The sequence below is a fragment of the Apaloderma vittatum genome, unplaced genomic scaffold, assembly GCF_000703405.1.
Source record: "Apaloderma vittatum isolate BGI_N311 unplaced genomic scaffold, ASM70340v1 scaffold4389, whole genome shotgun sequence".
Taxonomy (NCBI): domain Eukaryota; kingdom Metazoa; phylum Chordata; class Aves; order Trogoniformes; family Trogonidae; genus Apaloderma; species Apaloderma vittatum.
Window position 1 is genome coordinate 8,002 of NW_009733401.1, and position 24,137 is coordinate 32,138.

At 40.8% G+C, this 24,137-nt stretch overlaps 1 protein-coding gene across 4 annotated transcripts in view; it reads left to right on the top strand.

Moving 5' to 3' along the window:
• The first annotated feature begins 619 nt into the window (after positions 1–619).
• RAPGEF4 (Rap guanine nucleotide exchange factor (GEF) 4) overlaps positions 620–24,137 on the top strand; it is a 79,913-nt gene continuing 56,395 nt past the window's right edge. For 2 of the 4 annotated variants that reach the window (XM_009875867.1, XM_009875869.1), the window contains exons 1-3: positions 622–688; positions 1,739–1,756; positions 3,068–3,069. In XM_009875867.1, the coding sequence (XP_009874169.1) occupies positions 631–688; positions 1,739–1,756; positions 3,068–3,069 (78 nt within the window). In that variant the 5' untranslated portion in view covers positions 622–630. Of the gene's footprint in view, positions 689–1,738; positions 1,804–3,067; positions 3,070–24,137 lie in introns of all 4 variants that reach the window. The other 2 variants (XM_009875866.1, XM_009875868.1) reach the window with 2 other exon arrangements.

Sequence of the window (24,137 nt, forward strand, 5' to 3'; positions counted from 1 at the left end):
ACTGACATCAGTTGCAATTACATAGTTTGCAGTGATACAAAGGACATCGTTTTTGCAGTTACGAAGACTCATCTGATAATACCGTTCTTGTCTGTGTGTACACGTAACATGAGGTGCTGGGTTTGAAAACTGAACTTAGTGTGTTGGAACTAAAGTTTAGAGGTTTTCCACTAAAACGTGTATATTTCATATCTGACACCAAAATTACAGTGGTGCATATTTCTCATGAATCCTCAGTTAACAGCTTTGCCTGCATCCTTCATCCTTACAATAAAGCTTTCTAGCTTGAGTTCCACTGAGTAGTGTAATTTCAAATGAGCTTTAAAACAGCCTTTTAGGGAAATCACACAACTAATTTCAGTATTCATTTATTAGAACCCTGAAAGTCATGTTTTAGGAAAGATTAAGAGGGGGACTTTTTTAGCACAACTTTTGGTGATATAGAAGCAACATGCTGCAGTCAAGAAAGCCGGCCTTGCAACGTTAAGAGAAAAGACTGTGCATGTGAAGGACAAGGCAGCAGACATATGAAAGTAAATACCACATCATCCATGGAATGCTGGAATGCTTTCTATATATCTGTGCCTGACTGAGTGCACCATCCCTGTCTTTCAGAAATACCGGCAGTATATGTCTGGACTTCTCACTCCTCCTTATGGTGTTATGGAAACTGGCTCCAACAATGACAGTGAGTATGCGAAATAGACATCAGATACTAGAAAAAAGAGGAGGAGAAAGAGGAAGATCGAATTCCTCTGAGTTTGAGTGTTGGAATTGGAACCTTGAATTCGATCTAGTATTAGGACTGTATTAATCTTGCATTTAGTAGGAACTCACCTAACTGCATTCCCAACGGTGTGCAAGTGTACACGGAGCTGTACACAAGTTGCATTAAAAGCCAGACCTGTTGACTAAAGCCCACTGTATGACGTCACATCACATTTAACTTGTTAGAGGCGTTACATGATGTCCACAGAACATTGTTGTGAGTCCCACTAGTAAAATAAATATAACAAGCTGGCTTATTTTTGTAGTTGGGATGGACCACACAACTAGCTTGGGAGCCTAAGTTAGTGCTGAGGCAGACAGGCTACAGTGCACGTGCTGCTGTCTGACCTTAGTTCCAGAGCTAAATAAGTTTGGATATGCCTCTGCCTCATGAGAAACTGTCGAACCATGGGCTGGTGCTTTAGGCCTGAGTCCAAGGGCAGCCTTGGGAACTCATCACTTCTGTAAATCAAGGTACTTTCATTTAGTTGCCAGAGGATTATTTAGATGCCACCCAGGACATGATGGCTAACAACTGCATCTGCAAATCCTGCCCTGTATGTTACGTGTTCAGTATATTCTGCTTGTGAAACAGTAGCACAGCACAGCTATGCCAGTTAGTGCAAACTCAATGTCACATTTGCCTTCCAGGTACTATAAACATAGATAAGGTTAAATGAAAAAAATAGAAATAATTCTGGTATACATACTTCAAATATTAAGTTGTGAGCAAGAACTATGTTTAGCAAACTGGTTATAGTATTTATACAACTTACCTTTTTGACTTTTTTGTGTTCACAAGAGAAAGCTTGTGTCTGAACAAATTTGATTTGCTCTTAAAAAGTCATTGATTAAACATGTATTTTATCAAAGTAGCAGGTGCTCCAATTCCCTATTCTGTTGATAAATATTTCCTCTGTTACTTAAAGAATGTACAATATGTATTTATTTTCTGTGTTCTTTTTTTTAGGAATGCCAGATAAGGACAGTATGTCAAGCAGCGCTCTTTGCCAAGTTTCCAAAAATTGTAATAAGGTAAATGACACTTGTTTTGCTTTTGTGTTTTAACTGGAGGGGTGGAGGGAGAAATTTGCTGATGAAAAATGCATAAATAGAACATTAAGTGGGGGGCCAGTTAGCTCAGTCAGTTAGAGCGTGGTGCTGATAACACCAAGGTTGCGAGGTCGATCCCTGTTTGGTCCCCATGTGTTGCCTGATCTAGCTGAGAGGCGTCCCTGCCCATGACAGGGAGGTTGGATTAAATGATCTCTAAGGTCCCTTCCAGACTAGGCCATTCTATCTATGAAATTGAAAAGAACCAGGTGCAGATGCAAAGCATGTGTTTGATGCATGTGAGTACAGTATAGAAATTGCAAGGATGCTTTGGTCATTACATCATACAACTAGAGAAAGCAACTGGTTCAAGATCAGCATCATTAGTTCTGTTTCTGACGTTTTAGTTGCAATCTGGCTGTCCTCTCTTTGTCAGAAAGGTGCTAAAGGTAAAGAAGAAAAGCAAGACATGTGCGTAGCCAATGATCATACAATTCTTAATTAAATCGTATTTTAAGGCTTAGCTGAGTCCTAACTGATGCATAGGCATTGCTCTGGCCCTTTGCTCAGGGTGAATTTTCTCCTGTGTTCAGAGAGCACCTTTACGTCCCAGTTCTCCTTTGTAAAATAGTTCTGTGCCTTCTGTCTCACCACATGAGGACCCACATGAAAGAACTCATGCATATTTCTGTGCTGGATTTAAAGTAATTGTAATAGTGGGAAGAAATAGTATCAGGCGTTGCTGTAAAGATTAATAACTTCTAGGGGTTTTTTTATGGCAGAGTAAAAAAGTTACAGTAATAGATGCTTGGATGCCTTCTTTCTGGACAAAGGAGTTTGACTGGATTCGTTTGTGTGATGTCTTCAAAAGGTTAAACGTATTTTTGTTACACAAAAAAAATCTCTTGACAGCAGATAAGGACAATGAATATTTTAGTGTGTTTCCTTAATGCGAAAATAACTACTTCCACTCTCCCTGTCTGTCTGTCCTGCTTCCTCAAGGACACTGACCTTTCTTAATTTTTACATTCATTCTTTATTAAATGTATAAAAGAAAAGGTATGCAGTTACTTTTTCGAGAGTCTTATTGACTAATGCTGTATCACTTCCTGACACAGCCTTGTCCTGTAGGAAAATAAACATTCTTTCATGCACTGAGTAATAATTATTAGATACTTAGCTAGGACCTTTCATTCTGTAAATAGTTTGGAAGCAGTTAGGAGTTAACTCTCGGTGCTTCTCTAAGATGTTGGCATTTCAGTGCTACACTTGGAGTTAAGCTGGATCAGGAGTCTTTCTTGACTTGTCAGTGAAATCACCAGGTGCAGAATCCAAACTGAAAGATGTATTTTCTGAAGCAGGTAGAGGTAACAACGTAATAACATCCACCTTTCCTAGAAGGTGATATCCCCCCAGTAAAGGGCAGTGATGCTCAGCTAAGGGTGATGTACACTTTGAGATACAAAGTATTTTAGAAACAGAGCAAAATTCTGGCTGAATACTCAGTGGCTGGGTTTTTCTAGCACAACAGGACTCTTCCCCCACAAAGTAACGTTGACCAGGGCAGGACACAGAACTTGACAGGCTCAAACTGTCCGATGGCTTTTACAGGAGTAAGGTCCTTGGCAAACCCTATGAGCTTCCTTTCCAAGACACATGTATAAAACAGCTGTCCCTCTCCCACCCACACGGTACACATTTCTGTGGAGAGACGCTCAGAGAGTAAATATGTGACAGATGCTCATCACCTTGTTTCATCCTGGAGACAGTCCCGTGACAAATGCAGCGGAAGAACCTACGTGAATCCTAGTTCTGTGCTTTTGCCACATGGCTGTGATTCTCTTTAATGATGTTAAGAGAAAGGTAGATGCAGCCGAGATAAATACCTGAGTGTTTTGTTTACTGCACACAAGCTTCATTCCCACAATTTTAAAACGTTCAACTGCTACAGTGCTTACAGAGCATGCCTGTCGCCATGCCCGGCAGTCAATTTTGAATGATCAGGGAGATGCTGGGATTGCAGGGCCAGATTCCCAGAATTGTTGCCAGCTATTTGAAATACAGTATGACAGGGTGCCGGAAAACAGCCCGATGTTTGTAGATTTTATATATTTTCCTTATTTTAGGGTGATACGTGACTGTCAGAATGGCTAATGCATCAGGGAAGGGCATGCGTCCAGGAAAAGGGACATCTTCAGACTCCTTCATAGCTTTAGATTGCCAAAATGATGCCTGTGGGATTGGCAGCAACTACAGCTCAGAGAGGCCAGCAAGCTACTCTGTAATGCCCAGAAAAAGGCCAAGTGAGGGACTTTCTGAGGTTCAGAAAATGCTCCTCAAAATCATGTGGGAAAAAAACATTACACTCTTAGGCAAAAGGAGATGACATCTTAAGTAGCTCAAATTATAATGATGCCTTTATTTCAAGGTGTGTTGGATTGTTGTTTGAATTTTCCGGGGCGGTTTATAACTATGAATAATTTAATTCAAATGAAATTTAGTATATTTCATTCTTGAGATATAAAATACATATTTTTCTCTGAGTCTTTTACAAGCAGTATAATGGATGATTTTCCATGTTTGCTAATTATTTGAGTTTCATTTTCATAGCTTAATTTTCTTCTCCTGTCACATCTATTTGATTTTGCTGAGTAACATAAGATTTTTCTTTTAATATGTGCTTTGAGATTTTCTCACCATATGGGGCTGTTTGGTTATCCTAGTTCATTAAAATCTATTAAAAAAATCTATTTGGAGAAGGCAGCAAAGAGATTTTTTTTGCCAAACACGAATTCATTTGCATTTAGGGTTACATTATTGCACATCATTTAATGCAATATAGCAGTTAAATTGCGCATAAAATACTGAGACAGAGTATGCTACTGTCCTCAGTTCTATTTTGGGGAATGGAACAAAGTCAATTTAAAGCTGTCTTACATGAGGGAAAATAATAGAGCTTTGGTCTTTTTAACAAGTCAGCCTAATATCTGTGCAGTGGTCTCTCTACCTATAGTTTTCAAAAATTCCCATGGGGTACAGTTGGATATAGCTGGATCTGTGAGATGAATATAATGCTAAAGCCAAAATGACAAAATCAATAATAATTTCAAATACAGATTTGGAAAAGATACAAAAGGGTACTTAGAACACAGGGGAGGTCGGGTTCCAGCGTGCAGGCAGAATAGGTAGTGATTCTGTTTCCATATATTACCAGCATAGCTGGCAGCAGGGTTGCATGGTGCTTCCCACGACAAAATCCTTTTCTTACAATTTGGCCACTTTTTCACTGTTTACACTGAATTTGGCATGCTGAGAGTATGTTTCTGGCTGATTTTTAAACTGAAGTGGATCAAACCTCTCTGACATTGCGTTTGAGGGAAAATACGTAGCACGTGTTCAATAGCTTTTCCCAGTGACACACTACGAGGCCCGTCCCTTAGACTAGAAGCGTGACATTTGGGGCTTGTTCTGGCAGTAAGGGGTGCCACTTGCAACCTCCTAAAACCCTATTGTTAAGCCTTGAAAAACTTCCGCTGGAACTTGCTCATTAGAGGCTCGTTAGGGTTTAAGTACAAGCTCGTGCACACAGGCTGTGTGTGCTGCATGTGCAGAATTCCCACACTGCTCGTCTTTGGTCCTGGTCTGCTTGGATATTCCTGTGTCAGTGCTTAACTGTGTGGGGGTTTTCTCACCATCACTCATTCTAGTTGACAGAGCAACATTTTGGTTATTGAAAAAACAGACCACTGTTGTCTCTGCTGTGCTTTTACAACCTCAGCTGGAGCTGAAGTAGGAAATGAGTAAAGAAATAGCCCATTCTTCTCTAGAGACATGAGATGTAGGATAGTTTTAAAGAAGAGGGCATTGCAGAAACAAGTTATGGAGGCACAGGAATGAATGTGGGCCAGAACAGAGGACAGACCCATCGAGAGCATGAATCTCCACTCCCCTATGGAGCATGGTGCTGAATGCTTTTTTTCTGCTATCAGTAGATGTCTTAGACTCCTTTGCAAACCGAGGATGCTATGCCTAGGAAAGCATAGGAATCATCCACAGAAAGAATAGAAATCTGTGATTAATAACAATTATTCTATTTATTCGAGTAGTTTGTAGTCAAAAAGTCCTAACCCTAGTAATGATCCAAGCTGAAGTCTTATGTTGTTTTCCATAATGTAATCTCCATACTGAAGTTCACTAAAAGAAACCCCACATCCTCAAGAAGCCACACAAAAGAAATCTGCTTGAAAAGAAGGCTGAAAAGCTAAGTGCTCAGAAGCAGAGAATTTGAAGAATGAAGGCTGACAGAGCAGTGTTAATGAAGTCCTCTTATCTGTGGTTGTTACGATACAGACTTCAATTATTCATGTTTATTATGGTACAGACTTTGATTACCTGCTTACGTATATTTTTCCTGTGACACACTCAATCAGAACAACATCTCACCTCAAAATACATTCCAGTTTTATTTTTGTACAACTTAATCGCTGTGATTGTTTAAAACCTAGATAATTTTGTACCTTCCTCATTGAATCCAGGAAGGGGAAAAGTGCTTCTACATCTCTTTGCACTGAGAAAACCCTACTGAACACAGAAGATATAAGCAGCTTAAATCGTGCAAATTCATACACTCGTTCTTGCTATTGGGTGAAGAAGGTGTATCTTTTCTGAAATCCCTCTCATCCTTTATTTTCATTGTCTTCCCTGTATTGTCTTTATGTTGTGGTAAAGAGTTGCAGGAACTCCCCCTAGTGCACAAAATAATAATGGGAAAACGCAGGGATAGAGTTTGTGAAGTATGCAGGCTGGAACATCCCCTTTATGTTTTTCATGTAATGACTCCAAATTCCCTAGACTGGAAGCTTATTGGGAGTGATATATTTGAAGGTATTTGTACAGCAGAGTTCGTATAGAATGTTCTGAAACAGTTCTCTGAAAGTCACCTTCTCATCCATCTTCTTCCTTGGTTTCTTTACTGAATTTTCAATAAGGCTTAGTTGCGGTGCTGATTTTTATGTGTTTAAATAAGTGGAGTGATCATTAAAACATGATTTGCTATTTTATCAACTCTCAATGCATTTAATAAAATCATATAAAAATCATCTTTCAGTTGACAGGGAAGGACATAATCTAAGTGTTAATCCTGAAAATATTGCAATTTTCAACATTGCCAGGCAAATGAATATTCACTTATTTCAATTTTCAAGCTCTTAAGTATAGCTCTGGGCATTTGAAAATATGGTGTTTGCAAAGATGATGTTACAATTCACAAGATGCAGCCTTGAAGAGCCCACACAAGACACCAGTAATAATCATGTTCATTCACCGTATTAGCTACTCTAGCAATAAACACAGTAATTTTACTTCCGATTTCCCTATATTTCAATTTACTTTTCCCAGATGACCGAGGAGAAAGCTTATTTTTTAACATATTCAGTAGATTGTCAAATGTGGAATTTGATAGACCATTAGCGGAATACTAAGGGAAATGTTTCACATACTTATGAAATCGTGAGACCACAAGAAAGAATAAGAAGAGAGAGCCCGAGCAGGAAGGCAGGCAGTGTTCTGGCATGTTGTCCTGGTCTGAGCTAAACAGAACCAATTCTGTTCAGTGATTTTACTTTCCAGCTTAGCAGCATGCTGTGTCTGCTGCTAGAAGTGGTAACAATGTTTATGGCCACTGTCAGTGACTGGGATGCAGAAAGGCTCTTGCTTATACTTGCTCCTGTGGTGACCAAGGCCACGGCTGGCTCTTGTGTGCCACGCTGAGGGTGCCGGGATGTAAGGGGGTCACAAGGAAGTAGAAGGTTGCATCTCCAGTGAGGAACAGACAGGACAGGTAACCAACAAGAACATTCCATTCCATACACATCATATTCAGTATAAAGCTGAGGGATCACAGGGGTAAAGGTCTCTTCCTTCATGGCCAGTATATACGGAGGACTCTGGCCATTCTCCTGCCTTTGATCCCGATCCTGAGTTCCCAAATCCAGCTCCTATATCCGGCTCCCTGCTGCCGCTGAGCCCGGGGCTTCTCCGCTCCCCGCCTGCTTCACGGCATCAGTGGTGATTGCTGTTGGGGGGCGAGTCGGGTTTGGTATTGATTGTATATATTTTTGTTGATCACGTCCATTGGGGTCTAGCGATGCCTGTCTTGCCATTTCATACCCATAAACTGGATTTCTCATGCAGCTCTGTTGACCTTGCTTCTCTTTATGGCAAAACCAGCACCAAAAAGATAAAGGTGCAGTGAGAAGGTGTTTGTTTTGAAATGCTAATCTCTCCAACATTCACATAAAAACTGTCATAACAGAAATCACAGTTTATGTAGTTTATATAACTACCCCGTGATATGTGTGCATTAATTCCCATCCATAACTACCCCGTGATATGTGTGCATTAATTCCCATCCTCTCCTAGGCTCTGTGCCACTCAACTCTCCTATACAATGTTAGCACAGGGTTAAAAAAGTAATTCCCTTTCATTTTCTGTTTGTAAAGTGGTTGCATTTTGAAAGTAAAAGCATTATGTGGAATATTTCTAAATAATGCCTTCATGCAGTCCTAAGTGTACCAGTTATTTTAGGGGCTGCTCTGGTATTTTGGCACCAATTTCACATGTATGACAGTGGGTGGCTTAGAGATCAGTTAAAGTTCTTCATTTTGCTCTAAGTGGAAGTACTCAGGGTTCAATCGTTACCACGGCCTGTAACAATTTGGCTAGTGCAGAGGCTGTGCATATAGTCCCTGGTAATGAGTCACATGGTGACAGCATATGGCAGGAGAGGTAACAAAGACAAGAGTGTGAGGTGAGTGGGAGTCTGTGAAAAATACATTTTTCATATGTTAGTAATAAACTTCATCGTGAAAAATGTGAGGGTCTTGCTATGTCACCAGAGCTCTTTAATGTAAACAAAATTGTTAGCAGGTCTGCTGGCTTACATAAGTATGCTTTGCATAAACTAAATTGTTGCAGGATCACCAGCAAAGGTTTTGGTACATTGCTACATCCAGTTCCAGTCATATGGAGATGACACACAACTGGAGGCTTTCCTTCCAAGTGCCAGCATGAATAGCAATGCCTCAAAGAAAAGCTTATACCATTCCATATTCTGTTACCCAGTTCAGCCACCTGATAATCTATGAAATATCCACGAACCATGTTTTCATTGTGTACCCTGAATTCTGGAGACCCTGATGGCAGTTTCTGCTGGAATCAGTCTCTTCTGCTGTATCTATAATTGAGCTCAAATCTGACGAATACAGAACTAGCCAGAGAAGTCTCAATATGAAACCTGCAATTAGTGATTCTCATTTGTTCTGTATGGTACAGGAATGAGTAGCACTGTGGAGAAAAAGAACAGAATCCTTGGTCCAGATTGCTGCGTATTTACCAGTGTATATGGCAAAATAACTTAATTTCTGTTCAGTGCATACTTGATCCAGTTCAAGGATTGCTGGTCCTTGAAGCCCTACCATGAACTTGGAAGAAAAAATACAGTTCCTTCTTTCTACAATGAGGAGTTTCTATTGTTGTGGTTCTAAGGGCAGCTCCAAGAATAAATAGAGCTCTCTGTAGTGATAGTGGGATTGGTAATAGATGGAGGCAAAACTTCTCTTGGTAGATGAATTAAACTTTTTGCAGAAAAAGGCATAATATTGCAACCTAGAGATGCTAATAGAATATTTGTATTTTAAATTGTATCCTCATTTTCTAAGAGCAATTGCAACAGAGGATTAAATATATATAGGTGTATTTCAGCTTAAAATATAAACAAATTGCCACATTTGTCTTGAGAGAAGATGATTAATGGGAAAAAATAGTGAATAGCATCCAATAGCACAGCACAGTTAAATTGTCAGCACCTGAAGACAGAGCCTCCCTCTCTGGTCACAGCTACAAAACATTCCAGAAGCAACTGCTGCCTTTTGCTCGGAAAACCAAGCTTGAAAAAGTGTCTACATCTGTATCCATCTTTAAGTGCTGCATTGACTTTCTGAGTCATACTGAAGCTACCTGCATGATCCAAATCAGGACAGTGTGGGCTTTGTCGTGAGGGAGTGCTCGGGGCAGCACGGGAAAGGCAATTTGATCGAAGAGACATTTTCTGAGTCCTCCTGCCTAGCTGAATGAGTGGTGTTGTCATAGTTTAGATAAAATAAATAATAAATTACAGAAATGTCTAGAAAATGCTACAATTTGTATAGTTCTCAGTATCGTGAAGTATGTGTGGAAGCTTTCGTTCAGTAGGAGCCTCACTGGCAGTTCCGTTGTCTGGGGAAGCAGCATGTTGCCTTACCTGAAAGTGCTGGCAAGGGCAGTCTGATAATACGTACTGTGGAGTCACGTATGGTGCCTCTTGCCCCATGGCTGTGTCTTCTGTATAATTCTGTCCCAACTCATAAGAAAACGCGCATATGTTCCATTTGTCTCTTGCAGTTGAAAGGCAGAAAGAGTGGGTAATTATACAGAGGAAAAAAAGATAGTCCTTTTCAAGGTTCATGTCTTCAGACAAGTCAAGCGTATACAAGTAATACACTTGGCACTTACATTTGAAATAGCAAAATGAATTTTTTTTAATCTTGTAATTATTTTCTCAAGTTTGGCAGAAAAATTGGATCAGGGATCTTAAAATCAGATTCCTTCTAGTCACTCATATCATCCCTTCCAGAGTATTTTGACTGCCTGTCCTACAATGCATGCTGGAAATTGGTATTCTGCAAAGTCAATTATAGTTCTGAGTCAGTAAGAAGTAATCAATGTGTCTGATCTGATCATTTAGCAGCACGGTTTTCTCGTCTGTGTACACATGACAAAAATCTGAGAGGTTAATAAATAGTGGGGAAAAGCTGTCCAGTGATTTTTTTCTTCTTTTTGTGTTAGCTAGTCTAGAACCAGGAGGCCCTTGTGCTGACTCTGTGCAAAGAACACCAACACCAAGACAAGTGTTTGGTTTGGGGTGCTCCTTTAGAGGTGTTCCAAGTTGGAATTGCTGAGGCAAAAATGTCAGGTATCTATGATAGAGACAAAAATGTAATTAGGACTATTATCTCCAGTGATGGTTAAGGAGCAAGTGCTGTTCAGGTATTTAAAGATTTATGATTTATGACTTCTCATTATTTATTCTTTTTGTAGATTTCCTTCTGCATTAAAGCTTGGCACAAGATTGTGAACATGTTTGATCTTTGTGTGCTTTATCATCAGTGATGCAGCTGTCTTAAAGACAGCAGTTAGTGAGGGAAGGCAAATACACATAGCTGAGTTGACTAGCAGAGAAAGGGAAAGAATAAATAATTCAGGTTCCAAAATAAAAATTGAAAAAAAGAAATCTTACTTGCAATACCAGTTATTACACTTCTTCTAATTAGGATTACTCAGCCACACTTGTTTTCACTTGGGAAATGAAATTATATAAACAGTTTGTGTAATAATCTTAAATATGAACTGGAAGAGCCAGTAGCTTAACAGGGGAGTCTTTGTAAACCTCCCAGTACTGCTTTGTCCATCCTCACTCTTTAAAGCAGCATGAATCTGAGGGGACTAAAGAAACATCTTCCCTCACACCACTCTGTCCTTGTAGCCTTTTGCACAATGGCGTGGGTTCACCCGAGCCCATTTTCTGACCCGGCCCCCCTTAGAGCTGCATGAGGGCCAGCAGCGACACCGGGAGCAGAGGCAGAGGAGGTGGCTGTGCAATAGGAAGGTGGTGGGAGCATCGGGTCCCAGAGCAGAGCACATCTGGGCCTGGGGAGAGCCCTGGGGCTGTGGCAGCCCTTCCACAGCAGCTTCCAGTGACCTGCACTGGGGCTGTTGGGCACCTGTCCGTCCTTCCCTGTGTGCCCCTCCGAAGTCCCTTCTCTCTGCATCCTGCTACACATGCCCTCTCCTGCAGCGCACTGACGCTCCTGTTCGCCTGATGGTGAGGGAGCAGAACTGTCAGAAACACATAGACTTTGTCTCTGAGCTTAATTTTCTGCCGTTTTGGATGAAAATTAGCTTCCCGGCCAGGGCCAGCACAAACAACAGCGCAGAGTCTGGGTGTGGGGTTCAAGGAGGTGATGGACCACAGCAGTCCTGTTGGAGGCTGCTGTGAACTGTCTGCAGCCTTAAGTGTGTAACCTCCGCACAAAGCACTACGAGCTTGTCAGCTACGGACTGAGACATCTCTTCTGCCCCAAACACTGCATTTCTGCCAGCCCACATAAGCTGTGGGGGAAGCAGGGGGACAAGTGGCAGGGGATTGTTTAGTCGATCCAGCTTGCAGCTCTGCTGCAATTTACTGCTAAATCACAAATGAGCCTGTGTGATTGCAGTCTCCTGTGCTTAAATACCGATTTGTATAATGTATTCCTGTTATTGCTGTAATATGTGTACAGAGCCAGGCAAATATTTGTTCCCCTGTCCCTCCCTCTTGAGTTGTCTTAATTGTGTTCAGAGCCAGTCTAGATTAGGGATTTTCAGCTTGTGGCCTGCAGGCTGCTGGGTTCTGGCAGCTATTCCAAATGAGGCTGGGAAATGAACCTAAGAAAAGCCTGTTGTCACTAGCTGCACAAGATTCCTCATCTTAACTGGCAAAACTGTAGTGGTCCACAAGATAAAAGAGCCTAACTCTCCCTCTCCCCTTTTGTTTCCCCCAATTCAGTTCACGCTCTGCTAAGTATCTGTGTTAGCTGCTGCAGGTTCCAGGGCAATGCTGGAAAAACCTGTGTTAACAAAACTGCACCAGTAAGGTTTCTGGCATTCCTTACACTGTAAGTGTATAGCCACTGCTCCAAAAAAGTCCCGGGCCTGTGTCTCTCTTGTCTTCCTGGTATACTGGTCCAAACTAGGGGAAGGAGAAGAAAACTGGGAGGTTGTCTCTCTAGAGCTCCTGAATGCTACTTAGTCCGTTTGGTTTCTTCAGTGTTGCAGTCGGTATTCTTGAAATGCGGTCTTTTTGTGTTTTGTGTGGCTTTTCCACTGTGAGGTTTGGGGTAGAGAGCCTGGATTGCTGCCTGGAAAGTGCTGGGTATCCTTGTGGCAGTACAGACACCGGACAATCTGCAGTGAAGTTTGGGCTTCACTGTACCAGAAATTCCTCTGGGGAGGATGCATCTTCCTTTCCCCACGACAATCTCCTAGACCACCTGGCATGGAGAAGCTGAAGATGCCTACCTTATTACAGAAATGATGGATTTTTAATATAAGGTCGCTGGGAATACTCTATATACATTCCGTATTTCCAGGCAAGCTGGTTTGGATTACGGTAATTAAACTTCTCTGGAACAGCAAACGTTTTCACGCTGTTATGTGCTTAACATAGTGCAACACTCCTTTATACAGCCCACAAAGAGTCACTAAAGAGTCAATGAAGCCAAAGAAGATTTTGAGATTGTGTTTAAAAGGGAGGTGAGTGGTTGACAGATGGCAGGGACAGAATTTCAGCTGGACAAAGCAATATTTTTAGCAATGATGTGAAAATTAACACCAACATTAAACAGAAGAAAGGGGATAAATTACGAAATACATACAATAGGTCCCTTCCCATTTCACAGGGACGGAGTTGGTTCTGTGATATCCCTAAAAGCCAGACATCACAGAATTTACACAGCTTGGACTACATACTGAGAGAGGTAAAAAGAGGTCATCTGTTTCAGAAACATACTGGGGTGAATCAGGATGTAAAGAGATGTGGTTAGCTAGGGAATATGTTGTGTAGAGTAATTTTGCCTCTCTGAATGGTCTTGGGTTAATTACTGCAGTGTTTTGCGTGGCATTTGTGGGGCCGTATTTTTTTCAAGTTGCAATATTCATTTAGCAACAGAAGCAGCTTAGAGTGTATTTAGAAACGTTCATCCCTCACGAGTTAACAGGGGAAGATGAGCTGGAATTCAAAAAAATAAGAACAAATGTGAATGAGCTCGGTTTAAATGGTAGCAAGTTAGGCAGCTGAAAGCTCTGTAGCAGCTTAGGAGGAGGGAAGGAGTACATTTACAAATATGAAATATTTGCTCTTTTCCAGTGCTAAATATATTTCATTCAGATTGGTAGGAATTAATAATATTATTCTTTTACTATTTTCATGGTGAATACCTACTATTCACAGAGATGCACATCAACCCAATGTTTGCATTTTACTCACTGATTATTCCTGTTGCATCATGGCATTAATGTGGAATATGAGCCATGTTATTCTGTGTTGTTCAGATCTAATAATCTGATTCCAAATGCCTTTGTGTATTTTTAATCAATACAATTACTGCCAAAGTATCTGAAGAACACTGAATCTGAAGTATCTGAAGAACACTGAATTAACTGATTAACTAATACAGCAGTTAAGAGTTTCATTCTGTGATAATGTGTGAGACCACAACTAGATCTTACTGTAAAAGAAAAAGAAAAGCCCTTATCCTTTGTAGCCAGTATCTCCCTGAATTTATGCTGTTGGACTTTGCGCATTACTGAATCAGATGATGATGCTCCCTCATAGCAGGAGGAGGCAATGATGTCGAAGGGTTGTCCTCATGACGTTAGCCCTCATGACCAGGTCCCGTCTGTCTGGTCAGGAAGGTTCACTGTGGTTGGCAGAGCTGTGGCAGTGCTAATGCGCCCCAGTCAGGGACAGGGCCTATATCTTGTGTCAGAAGCACTAGGAAGAAGGGCACTGCCCTACCAAGACTACAGTCCAGTTTTGAAAACCACCCGATATATAAACTGCACAGTCTGAGAGACTTGGATGCGACAGGGTAGGTAGCAGGTTCAGCACATCAGCACTCTCCACTATGACAAGCTTTTTGTAGACATCATGGGAAATAGAAGTTTTGAGGAAGATAAGAAGGTTGTTTTGTGGATATTTGCCAAGAGCAGAATGCTTGTCTTTTCCACTGACACACAGATATGTAAATTAAACAGAAGTACTTGAATTGTTTTTAATGTTTATGACAGAATACTTAAAGCTGCTGAAGTAAAGAAATACTTGGCTGAAAGATGAATGTTTATGTTTTTTGTTAGATGTGTTCTGGTCTAGCCATCAGTGTGGGATTTCCTTCCTCTGTTTACTTTTATATACTACAGAAACAACCATTCTCCTTTTTTAGGAAACACATTCTATGTAGCTGGAAAACATCCATGTAAATCATAAAAAATCTTCTGCGAAGCAGGATAACAGAACACGTTGGGCTGGATATTCTTGGATTATTCCTTCTCAGCTTCATTTTTAGCAAAAATTTATTTCTGAGAAGGATGACAAGTAGAAGAATGAGGAGTAGATAGGGCAGCTGGAATCTGAGGCAGATGTGCTGCACTGCTTCAATGTCTCTTTGTTTCATGTACATTCGCACAATGCACTGTCCTGAACTTGGAGGAGTGTGGAAACCCCAGAAGAGACACAAAATGTGTTTAAATTAACTTCTCTTCCCCACTTGCCAGAGGCTTTAACTTTTTGTTGGCCTCCCCAGGGAATTCAAGAGGTAACCTTCAATACCTTCTAGTCCTGTCTCGCTTTGATGTCTTTTCCTTTCAGTGTTAAAAATCATTCTAAAATGCCCAGAATGAATCTGTAGACACTAGACTTCCAGGATTTCAGTTGCAGCATTCGACATTGTTTTCAGTTGCTCAGCCTCATCACTTGCCAGAGATGTGAGTAGGTTCTGTCATCCTCATTTTACAGATGCAGAAGTTGAAACCCTCGGAGGTTGGATGACCAGCTGGGGTCACACAGTACATAGACCATTATTACATGGGAGACTGTGGTGCTGTTGTCTGACTTGAGTGGCATTTTCACTGCGCTAGAGTCAGAGGTTTTACCATTAATTTTGATGGGTTCACCCCCTAATTCACTCTCCATCCAGGTTTTGGCACCCTTATATCTGTCATGAAACCACTTTGTGTAAAATTTCACCACCTGGTCGTCAGAGGGCAGTTCTGGCATCTGGGTGTAAGCGAAGCCCAGGAGAGCCCATCCAGTCATGTTTGTCTAGAGGCGTGCCTTCTGGGAGACATGGAGTGGGATATGCATGCAGAAGTTATGAAGGTGTCTGTAAATCCTCCAGAAGCTCATTAATCTTTAATTTCCCTTCAGTTTGCCTCTTGAATAGTTACAGTGTACCATGGTTGAGAGGCAGATCCTAAAAACCAGAAACCTTGCTGCTTATCGTTTATCATACTTTTTCACCTTCATCATTATAGTTTGTTTCTCAAGAAGTAAATAATTTCAGGCAAACATGCTATTAAAACCATGGATACTAAGAAACCAGTAGTTCTTATGAGAGACAATGAAGAAAATGCTTTATTCTTTTGTAGGTTAAAAAAATGCCGCAGCAGAGAAATCTATGACAACACTGACTTGCGATTGCTTATGACAACTGTAGTCACATCTCTATCAGAATATCAGGAGTGCTCACAGCAGAGTTAGCATTTGCTGACATTTTATTCAATGTGTGCAGTGTAGTTATAGCAGCTGTTTCATTGTAGCAGGGAAGTAGAAAAATGACAGGAAAATAAGACATCATTAGCCATGTTCTGGGGGGTTTTGTGCAGTGGCCATAGTCTGTTTCAATATTCTTTTTCCCTTTGACATTCACAGCGAAGTATCATTTTTAGTAATGGCTGAATCATTTTGTGTTAAAAGGATGGACGTTTACAGTTTGTCAGAGAAACATTGTGGAAGTGTTAATAATGCAATTTCAATGTAACTTTCTAAAATAAATTTGCTATGCTGATTGTATTTGAGAATTTAAAGGGACATATTTTCCTGTGTATGCTATTATTAATACATGTAGATTACTAAAGAAAAGCAATTTTAGAAAGTATTTTAACATACCACTTAGTCTTCACATTTTATTAAATTTAAAGAATACAGATTTTTAAAACAGTCATCATTAGTCTGAATATTTTGATAGTAGCCCATTTCCTGACAGTATTCAAAGCATTTTACAAAGGTAGAAATTATTAGTATGTCTCTCTCCAGAAAGGGGAAAATGAAACACAGTGTGATTACGTGATTTGTGCAAAGTCACGCAGTCAGAAAAAAAGAATAAAACGGAGCTGTTTTAACCACTGGTTCTGACAATTACTACTAGTCTGTTTTGCTTGGTTTAGTTAATTTGTACTTAGTTAAATATATGGGTATTTAGATTATAGGTGCTGCAGTTTTACGAAATTCATAATATTTTTTAAATGTGGGTAATTCTTGTTTCTGTGGAAGTTCCCTAATTTTGTGAATATCCTTATGACTGTGTGTTCTTTCATTCATGTCTTACCCTGCTTCCCACTTTGGCTATTTACGGGTACTTCTTAAAAAACTGTATGATTGTCTTGTATGAGCATGGGTGCTTTGAAGGTGCCTTGGTAATACAATCTTAGATTATTGGTAGACATAGATGAAGAGCAGAAAAAAGTGCTCTTTCTGGGTAATTTGTCCTTTGTTAATTGCAAAGCGTTGCTAAGTCACCTGCGGACCTGGCACGAGGTCGGTCACGGTCAGTTTTGGACTTTTCCAATTGGGAGACGTGAGCGGGCACTTTGCTCTGTGGCTCCCAGTACTTGTCTTGTGGAGAGTGCGAGGGAGCACAGGTTGGTTCTCTCGCTGCTTACATACATTTGTGTGGAGATAGTGAAGAGGTGACTGGAATGTTTCCAGAGTGGTAGTGATGGTTCCATTTCTATTTCAAAGTTTTTGTCTTCCTGAGGAGCGCCGTGAGGTCTCCCTGCAGATACAACTGAAAAGCCAGACAGAGCTCCGTCCTGGTAACACGTTCCATCCATCGGAATTCCCTGTGGCAGGGACTGCGTGCCAGGATTTCTTATGGACTGTGCACCCTGGGGGGTTGGTGAGAGATCAGGACGTGGGTTGTTTTCTGATGACAGGCATCGATCGGCATATCAGCATGTTCTACATAGGGCTACTCTAGACATCCAGCATAGGCTAACAGAGCACAGGAATTCCTACAATACTGGTCACATTTTCCTTCAAATTTTGACCAAAATGCTTTTCAAAGGAGCTTTTTTATGACAGAATCTTAGCCATCTGCTTCTCGGATGTTTCTCGGCAAGCTGCCTTCACTGAGTGTGGAGTTGTACCCACAGCATCCTAGCAGAGCTTGGTGCAGTCTGAGCGCAGAGCTTGGTGCAGTCTGAGCACACACCCTTTATCTGCAGATGGAAATAGGGCCGATGGAAATGACTTTAGGGTACTCTATCCAACACTTCATTCCACCTGGAAATGCAGTCCCACAGCTAAGATACTGTATGTTCAACTTTATCCCTGCTATATGGTTATCCTGTAGCACTGGAAATAACCATTTTTTATTGGGAAAAGAGCAGTCTCTCTAAAGGCTCCTCATCTTTAGAGTTATTATCTATGCCTTCTGTCAAAATAGCTGAGATAGATGACATATTACAGAAAAAGGCAACTTCTTGAAAACGGATATATAGATTTGAGAAATACTAATAAGAATAGATGGGGGAAGTGTATGGGAGAGCTGTGGGGACTTGCTAACTGCCAGCTGTATGTTACTGACTGGCTATACTTTGGCCAATATCATTGGAGTGTGTTTTCGTATGTTTTATTTCCTTCCGTGTGAGCCAGCTAGGGCCCTGGTAGCTGTTCAAGAGGTGTAGAGAAGGATATTCAAGCATGGCAGTCATCAGAAGTCATCTGGAAGCAGTAAGAACTAAAGATGCTCTGCTTTCTGAAATACACTTAGGAGAATGGAATGCTATGGGCCTGACTCAAAACCTATTGAGTCATTTAGGGACCTTCCAGTGATTTCAGTGACATTTGGGTCAGGCCCTAAATCACCAGTAGCAGTAAATACTAAGGGTGTAAAACAAACAGACCTCTTAGTGACGTGACAGTTGCTGCTGCCACCTTTCGACTTGTGTGGCTTTTGTCCTTTGTTTCTTCTGGATCTCCTGCCAGCCAGCAGGAAAGCAGATGTCACTTGCAATTCTTTTCAGTGCCCCAATTGGAAATAAAGGGATCAGCTGCAGTGCACAGGTTTATCTGATCACCCTGGTAACCTCACAGGCCATGCTTAACTCCAATAAATACTGGAACTTGTTCCCTCTTCAGAGATGAGCCTCACTGAGGTCATGGGAAAAACGTGATTCATTGGCTTTGTTTTATTTCATCTCACTGCTTTGCAGTATGCGTTTTCTGTGTCACCATTTGAGAGTACCAAGTTAGGTCACCTTCATCATTTAATTCTATAGTTCCAGATTACTGTAGCTCTAAAACATTCTTTCATATTTAAAGGCTCAGAAGAAACATCCTTTTGCAGCTATTTAACAAGGGGAATAGAAAAATGTATTTTTATAAGAGATGTTCCTTGGCAGATTCAAATAACTTGACAAATACAGACCTCATGGTAGGTCTCTATTATTGTTGTTCATTATATTATTTATTTGTTTGCATATGGCTTGCTCAGTGGTGTAAGAAGCACAGAAATAAAGGCAGCCCTTGCCCTATAGCTTGTAATCTAAGGCCTATTTCTCCAGAGGTTATACGTGTGCATAAAATTATACACATGAATAGTCCTGTTTAAGTCTATGGTATTGCTTCATGCATGAATATCTGAATCTTCGAAGGAGTAGAGGCTAAAATTGTTACTTTCCCTGCTTCACCTCCATTTAAATAGGGAGTTTAGTGCTTAGCTTCATGAAGGTTTGTTTGAATGGCCCAAATGTGAATCCATAAATGTACAGATTGTCAGTGTTAACACTGAAAGCCATTTTATCACAGTTTTTCATTATAATTTCCTGCTTCCCCCTATCAACACCTGCAGCTTTCCCTTCTCTACCCAGCAGACCCAAATGCACCTTCTCCACTTCAGGGAAGATCAGGAGATCATAGTAAACTGTGTGCACCAGCTAGAAAAAAGGCATGAAGTAGCTAAGGCTCAAGATGATTCAGCTGTGTTGCTTTATCTCATGCTGAGGGAAAGCTAAGAGCAGGTGCGACTTGTCACTGCTGTGGCCAGGAGATGGGTGATAATTTATAAGCTTTTCTAATTGCTTGCATATTTGAGGTCTTGACATGATAACTTTTCCCTTATTCAGAAGTCCTGAAAAATGTGTTCATCAAGTATTTTAATTTGAAGTTTTTTAGTAAGTGCTTTCTAAGCATCCCTTAATGGGAGATCCAAGATTGTAAAGACCTACAAAAAGTTCTTGGACTTCAGCCAAGTTGTGACTGTTATCCTAAGATATGATCCCTTACAGAATCCATTCTTTTTTCTGACAGAAGATTGTTGGTGGAACACCATATCTCCTATTAACTAATGTTACATTTCTCTGCCTTTGAAGCATGACTTGCCTTTCTACAGCAAACTCATTCCAGGCCCTGTGGTTCCACTTGCTGCATTTCAGCTCATCGCTAGTGCAGCCAGAGTTCGCGGCAGTAGATTTAAAAGGCTGTAACTTTGAGGGGACTCTTTGCTGGGCACGTCTTTTGGATGCCAATGACATTTTTTCCTCTAGGAGCGACTGCCTTGCTTGCTTGAGTCCTGGCCTGCTACTCCGGGAGTTGCTGATTATGCCTTTAAGCACCACCGTCTTGGCTGAACTCGTTTTAGCCGTGTAAAGTTGTCCTGGAAAATTGCTCAGTGCCACATAGTGAGGCTACAAGGTGCTTCAGGAAAGCCTCTGGTCCATCCCTGAGCCACCTGCACAATCCACTACAGCTGTGTCACCCCTGGGAGAACATCCTCCCAAGCCTCTGAACACAGGAACCACACCTCCCCGGGAATCTGTGCCACTATTCACTGTCCACACAGTTAGAAAAGCTTCACCATTGCCTAACCTGAACTGTTCTTACAGCCCTTCAAGCTCTTTATTTCCTGATCTCTGCATGATGGGCTAGGTCACTGTTTTCTTCTTTTCAAAGATCTTTTAAATCTGAAGACTTTTTTATCACACTTCTGTTAAAACTTGCCTTTTCCTTAGATGAACAACTTGATTATTTTTCTTTTGCTTTCTGATTATTTTTGTTGCAGTACTCTAAATTCTGTACAGCTGGTTTAGATGCTTTTGAAGTAAAGTGGGCAAATGCGACGCGGTGCTTTAGCGTAGGTCTTACCTACATTGATTATAGCAGAACTGCATTATGTGTCTGAGCTGTTACTACATCCCCGTACAGTATTTGTTGCTTTCATGCAAGTATGGCGTTACATACTCAGTTCTGCTTAATATCTATTATAAACCTTATTTCTCATTCTGTGGAACTCCATGAAGACACTTGCTCCCTACACTGTCTTTATATAGCTGATTCTGTCTGCCTCGGAAAAGTAGCTGGCACTATCTGTAGTTGCATAACAGCATCATATTTTTTTCAGACCAGTGTCAAAACTGCATCAAATTGTAAATTTATTCTCCAATGTACATGCAGTCCCTCCCATCCTGAAGTCTCCTGTGGAATCAATCAGTGTACGTTCTACTTCATCCTGTGTTAATATTTAATATTATCAGATGTGATACATTCTTGAGAATGCTGCTCAGAACAGATCTCTGGTATGACTACCAATTTGACTTTGCTTCACTGCTAATTGCTTTCAAAATATTTTTTTTCCAACTGGTTTTGCACCTATTTTGTAAGAATTTAATCTGCCCTTCACAGCGGAGAGTATCTTATGAGACAGTGACAAAGTCTCAATAAAGTGAAGGGTTGAAAATGTACTGTTTCTTTCCTAATCTATCGGTGTTGCTACCCGGTCATGGATAGAAATTAGACCAGTGTGGCATGATTTATTCTTGATTAATGTACCTCACATGTGACTCATCTCCCTGTTCTTTTTCCAGGTGCTTACAAATGGACTTATTCTAGGAAGACACGTTAAGCTGACATGCCTAATTTTTCAGCTCCTCCTTTTCCCATATTTGTGTCTTCTGCTACCTCCCTTAGTCCCCAAGAGCTGTCAGAGGTGGCTGCTGAGAGTTCTAAGGTGGCTGCTGACGATGCCGAGATGGCTGCAGTCCTCTTTAAGTTTCTTCAAGCTCTTCAAGTTTCCTACATGAAATTCTATAAACCCAACCAATCTGAAAACAGCTAATTTTCACAGTATTTTCTCATCCATTCTTTTGTTTTTTTCAGGCTGAGATTTTATTCCTGTCACTCTGCTACTTCGGATATTAGCTGGTACAAAACCAAAATCAGCTGCTTCTGGCCTTGCTGAATTATCTGTCAGTAGATTTCCTTCTGTTGAACAGTGGATTAACGCTTTTTTCCTTTATTTTACTACAGACGTACTTGTGGAATATCTTTTGTACCTCTTGACATTTCTTGGTCTATCTATCTCATTTTATACCTTTGCTTTTCTAATTCTGTTTTTCATTATTCAATTTATTTTTTATACTTGCATTTTGTTAACTCCTTACTTTCTCCTTTCTCTTCATTTCCTTCTTTTATTTCAGTGAAGAGCTAAGCTGAGTCTTTACTGCATCTTCTAGCTCTGTGCTAGTATGTATTGTATGTGTGGTTAGTATTGTTTCTTTAAGTAAACACCAGCTCTCTTTAACTCCTTTTTCCTTAAACTTTCTCCCTCATGACCGGCTCCAGGACTTTAGCTATCAGTATTCTGGTTTTATGTAAGTTTTTCTTCCTAGTCCATCATTTCTACTTTGATGTTCTTACTTCCTTCTGCAAAATTCTGACACTGGATCATTTACCGATCACCTTCACCCAAGTTACCTCCTGTCTTTGCAGCTGATCCATCTGTATTGGTCAGGATCAAATGCAGGTGAACAAGCCTTCCTGCTGCTTTCTGCAGATTCTTGTGCTGTGCCTCAGCTTTAACCTTGGGGGTTTTTTTCTTCATTTTTAGATTGAATCAGGTTTCTTCTAAATGCTCTGCGTTGTTCTGTTTTTATTAGGATGAGCGATTCTTTGACAAATTTTTATCCATATTCAGTTTTTCCTCCTATTAGTTTTATGCATTTTTACTGGAGCTTAAAGGAAACTCTAAAGAACAAAAATGTGCATTCATTTTCACTAGTCTATTGCTGTAAACATCTCATATTTATTGTCTTACACATTTTCTCTCTCCTTTGAAGTATATTCCTAACTAGAATTAAAATCTCAGAGATAGAACGAGTATATTGTGCTTTAGATTTTAAAAAAAAAATCTTTTAAGAAAGTAGAATTTAAAAATAATTTTTGTAATAACTTCAATGTCAATTTAGCCAACCATTTAAGTATATATTTACTTCCAGTCTCACTAAACTTGATGAGGACTTGAAATCCCTTTAAAAAGAAAAGGAAGCAAAAATTTTTAATACAGTGATATCTCTGACTTTGTTGTTTGTTTATATACCTGCTCAAAACTGTTATTCAGTGGTTTTGTTTGCATTGGAGGCATCTTTCCAAAGATCCTTGCTGTTCTTAGCGTGCTTTAACTGCAAATGTAGCCTGTCTAAAGCACGCTTCATACGATCCAGAAACCAAGACATGCTGAGGCATGTTCTACCACCCTTCTGGGGGGACAGAAATGTTTTTAACTTAAATGAGTATTTGAAAATTTATTGATTTATTCATGAGAAAAATCAGAAATCCCAATTTAATTGTATTGATTTGCTTTTGCAGAGACTTATTTTAAGGTATGAGTGGAAACATAAAACCATTTGCATTGTTTTCCATACACAGGCCTCTCCGTTACAATTATCTTTATTGATTCTTGTCATGCACTGCCCTCGTGTTCCCCTCCTGGCTGACCTATAGTCTCCTGGTGCATTTGTGGCTCCGAGCACTATTTGATTACTGCAAGGACTTTATCACATCTTTAAAATCCTGTGGGAGCTAATGTACAGGCTCCCAGCTGAAGTAAACCAATACCCAGCAACCCAGGAGCGGGCGGCGCGTGTTTCACTGCGCTCCTGACCCGGCGCTGCCGCCTTTGCTGTGCGGCTGCAGGGGCGCAGCCACGGGCCGAGGGGCAAGCTCTTGCCCCCATGTCACACCTCACCCCTGGGTTCGGTATGACCGTCCGGCCTGTCAGCAGGCCCAGAATGCCAGCCCCCGTGTCGTGCTCCAGGCGTCTCACGCTAGAAGTAAACGTGGCCCATGCTGTTAGCTACCAGTGTCAGCAAAGCAAAAGGTCTTCCAGTGGTTCTTGAAGTTCGGGTTTGTCTCCATTTCTGCTGTTCTTTAACCCTCTGCTTTCTTCCTCCTCTGTGCTCTGCCACGTGTTTCCCGTCTCTCCTTTCACCTGTTTGTAACGTGCCTGTTTCCCCATTGCCCTCATCCCCTTCTCTGCTCCTCTCTTGTGGAGCCCCGATGCTGCCCCCTTTCACTCTGCCCTTCGCAGAACCAAGTCACCTGCTTCACTCCTTCCCTTGGCCAGCCC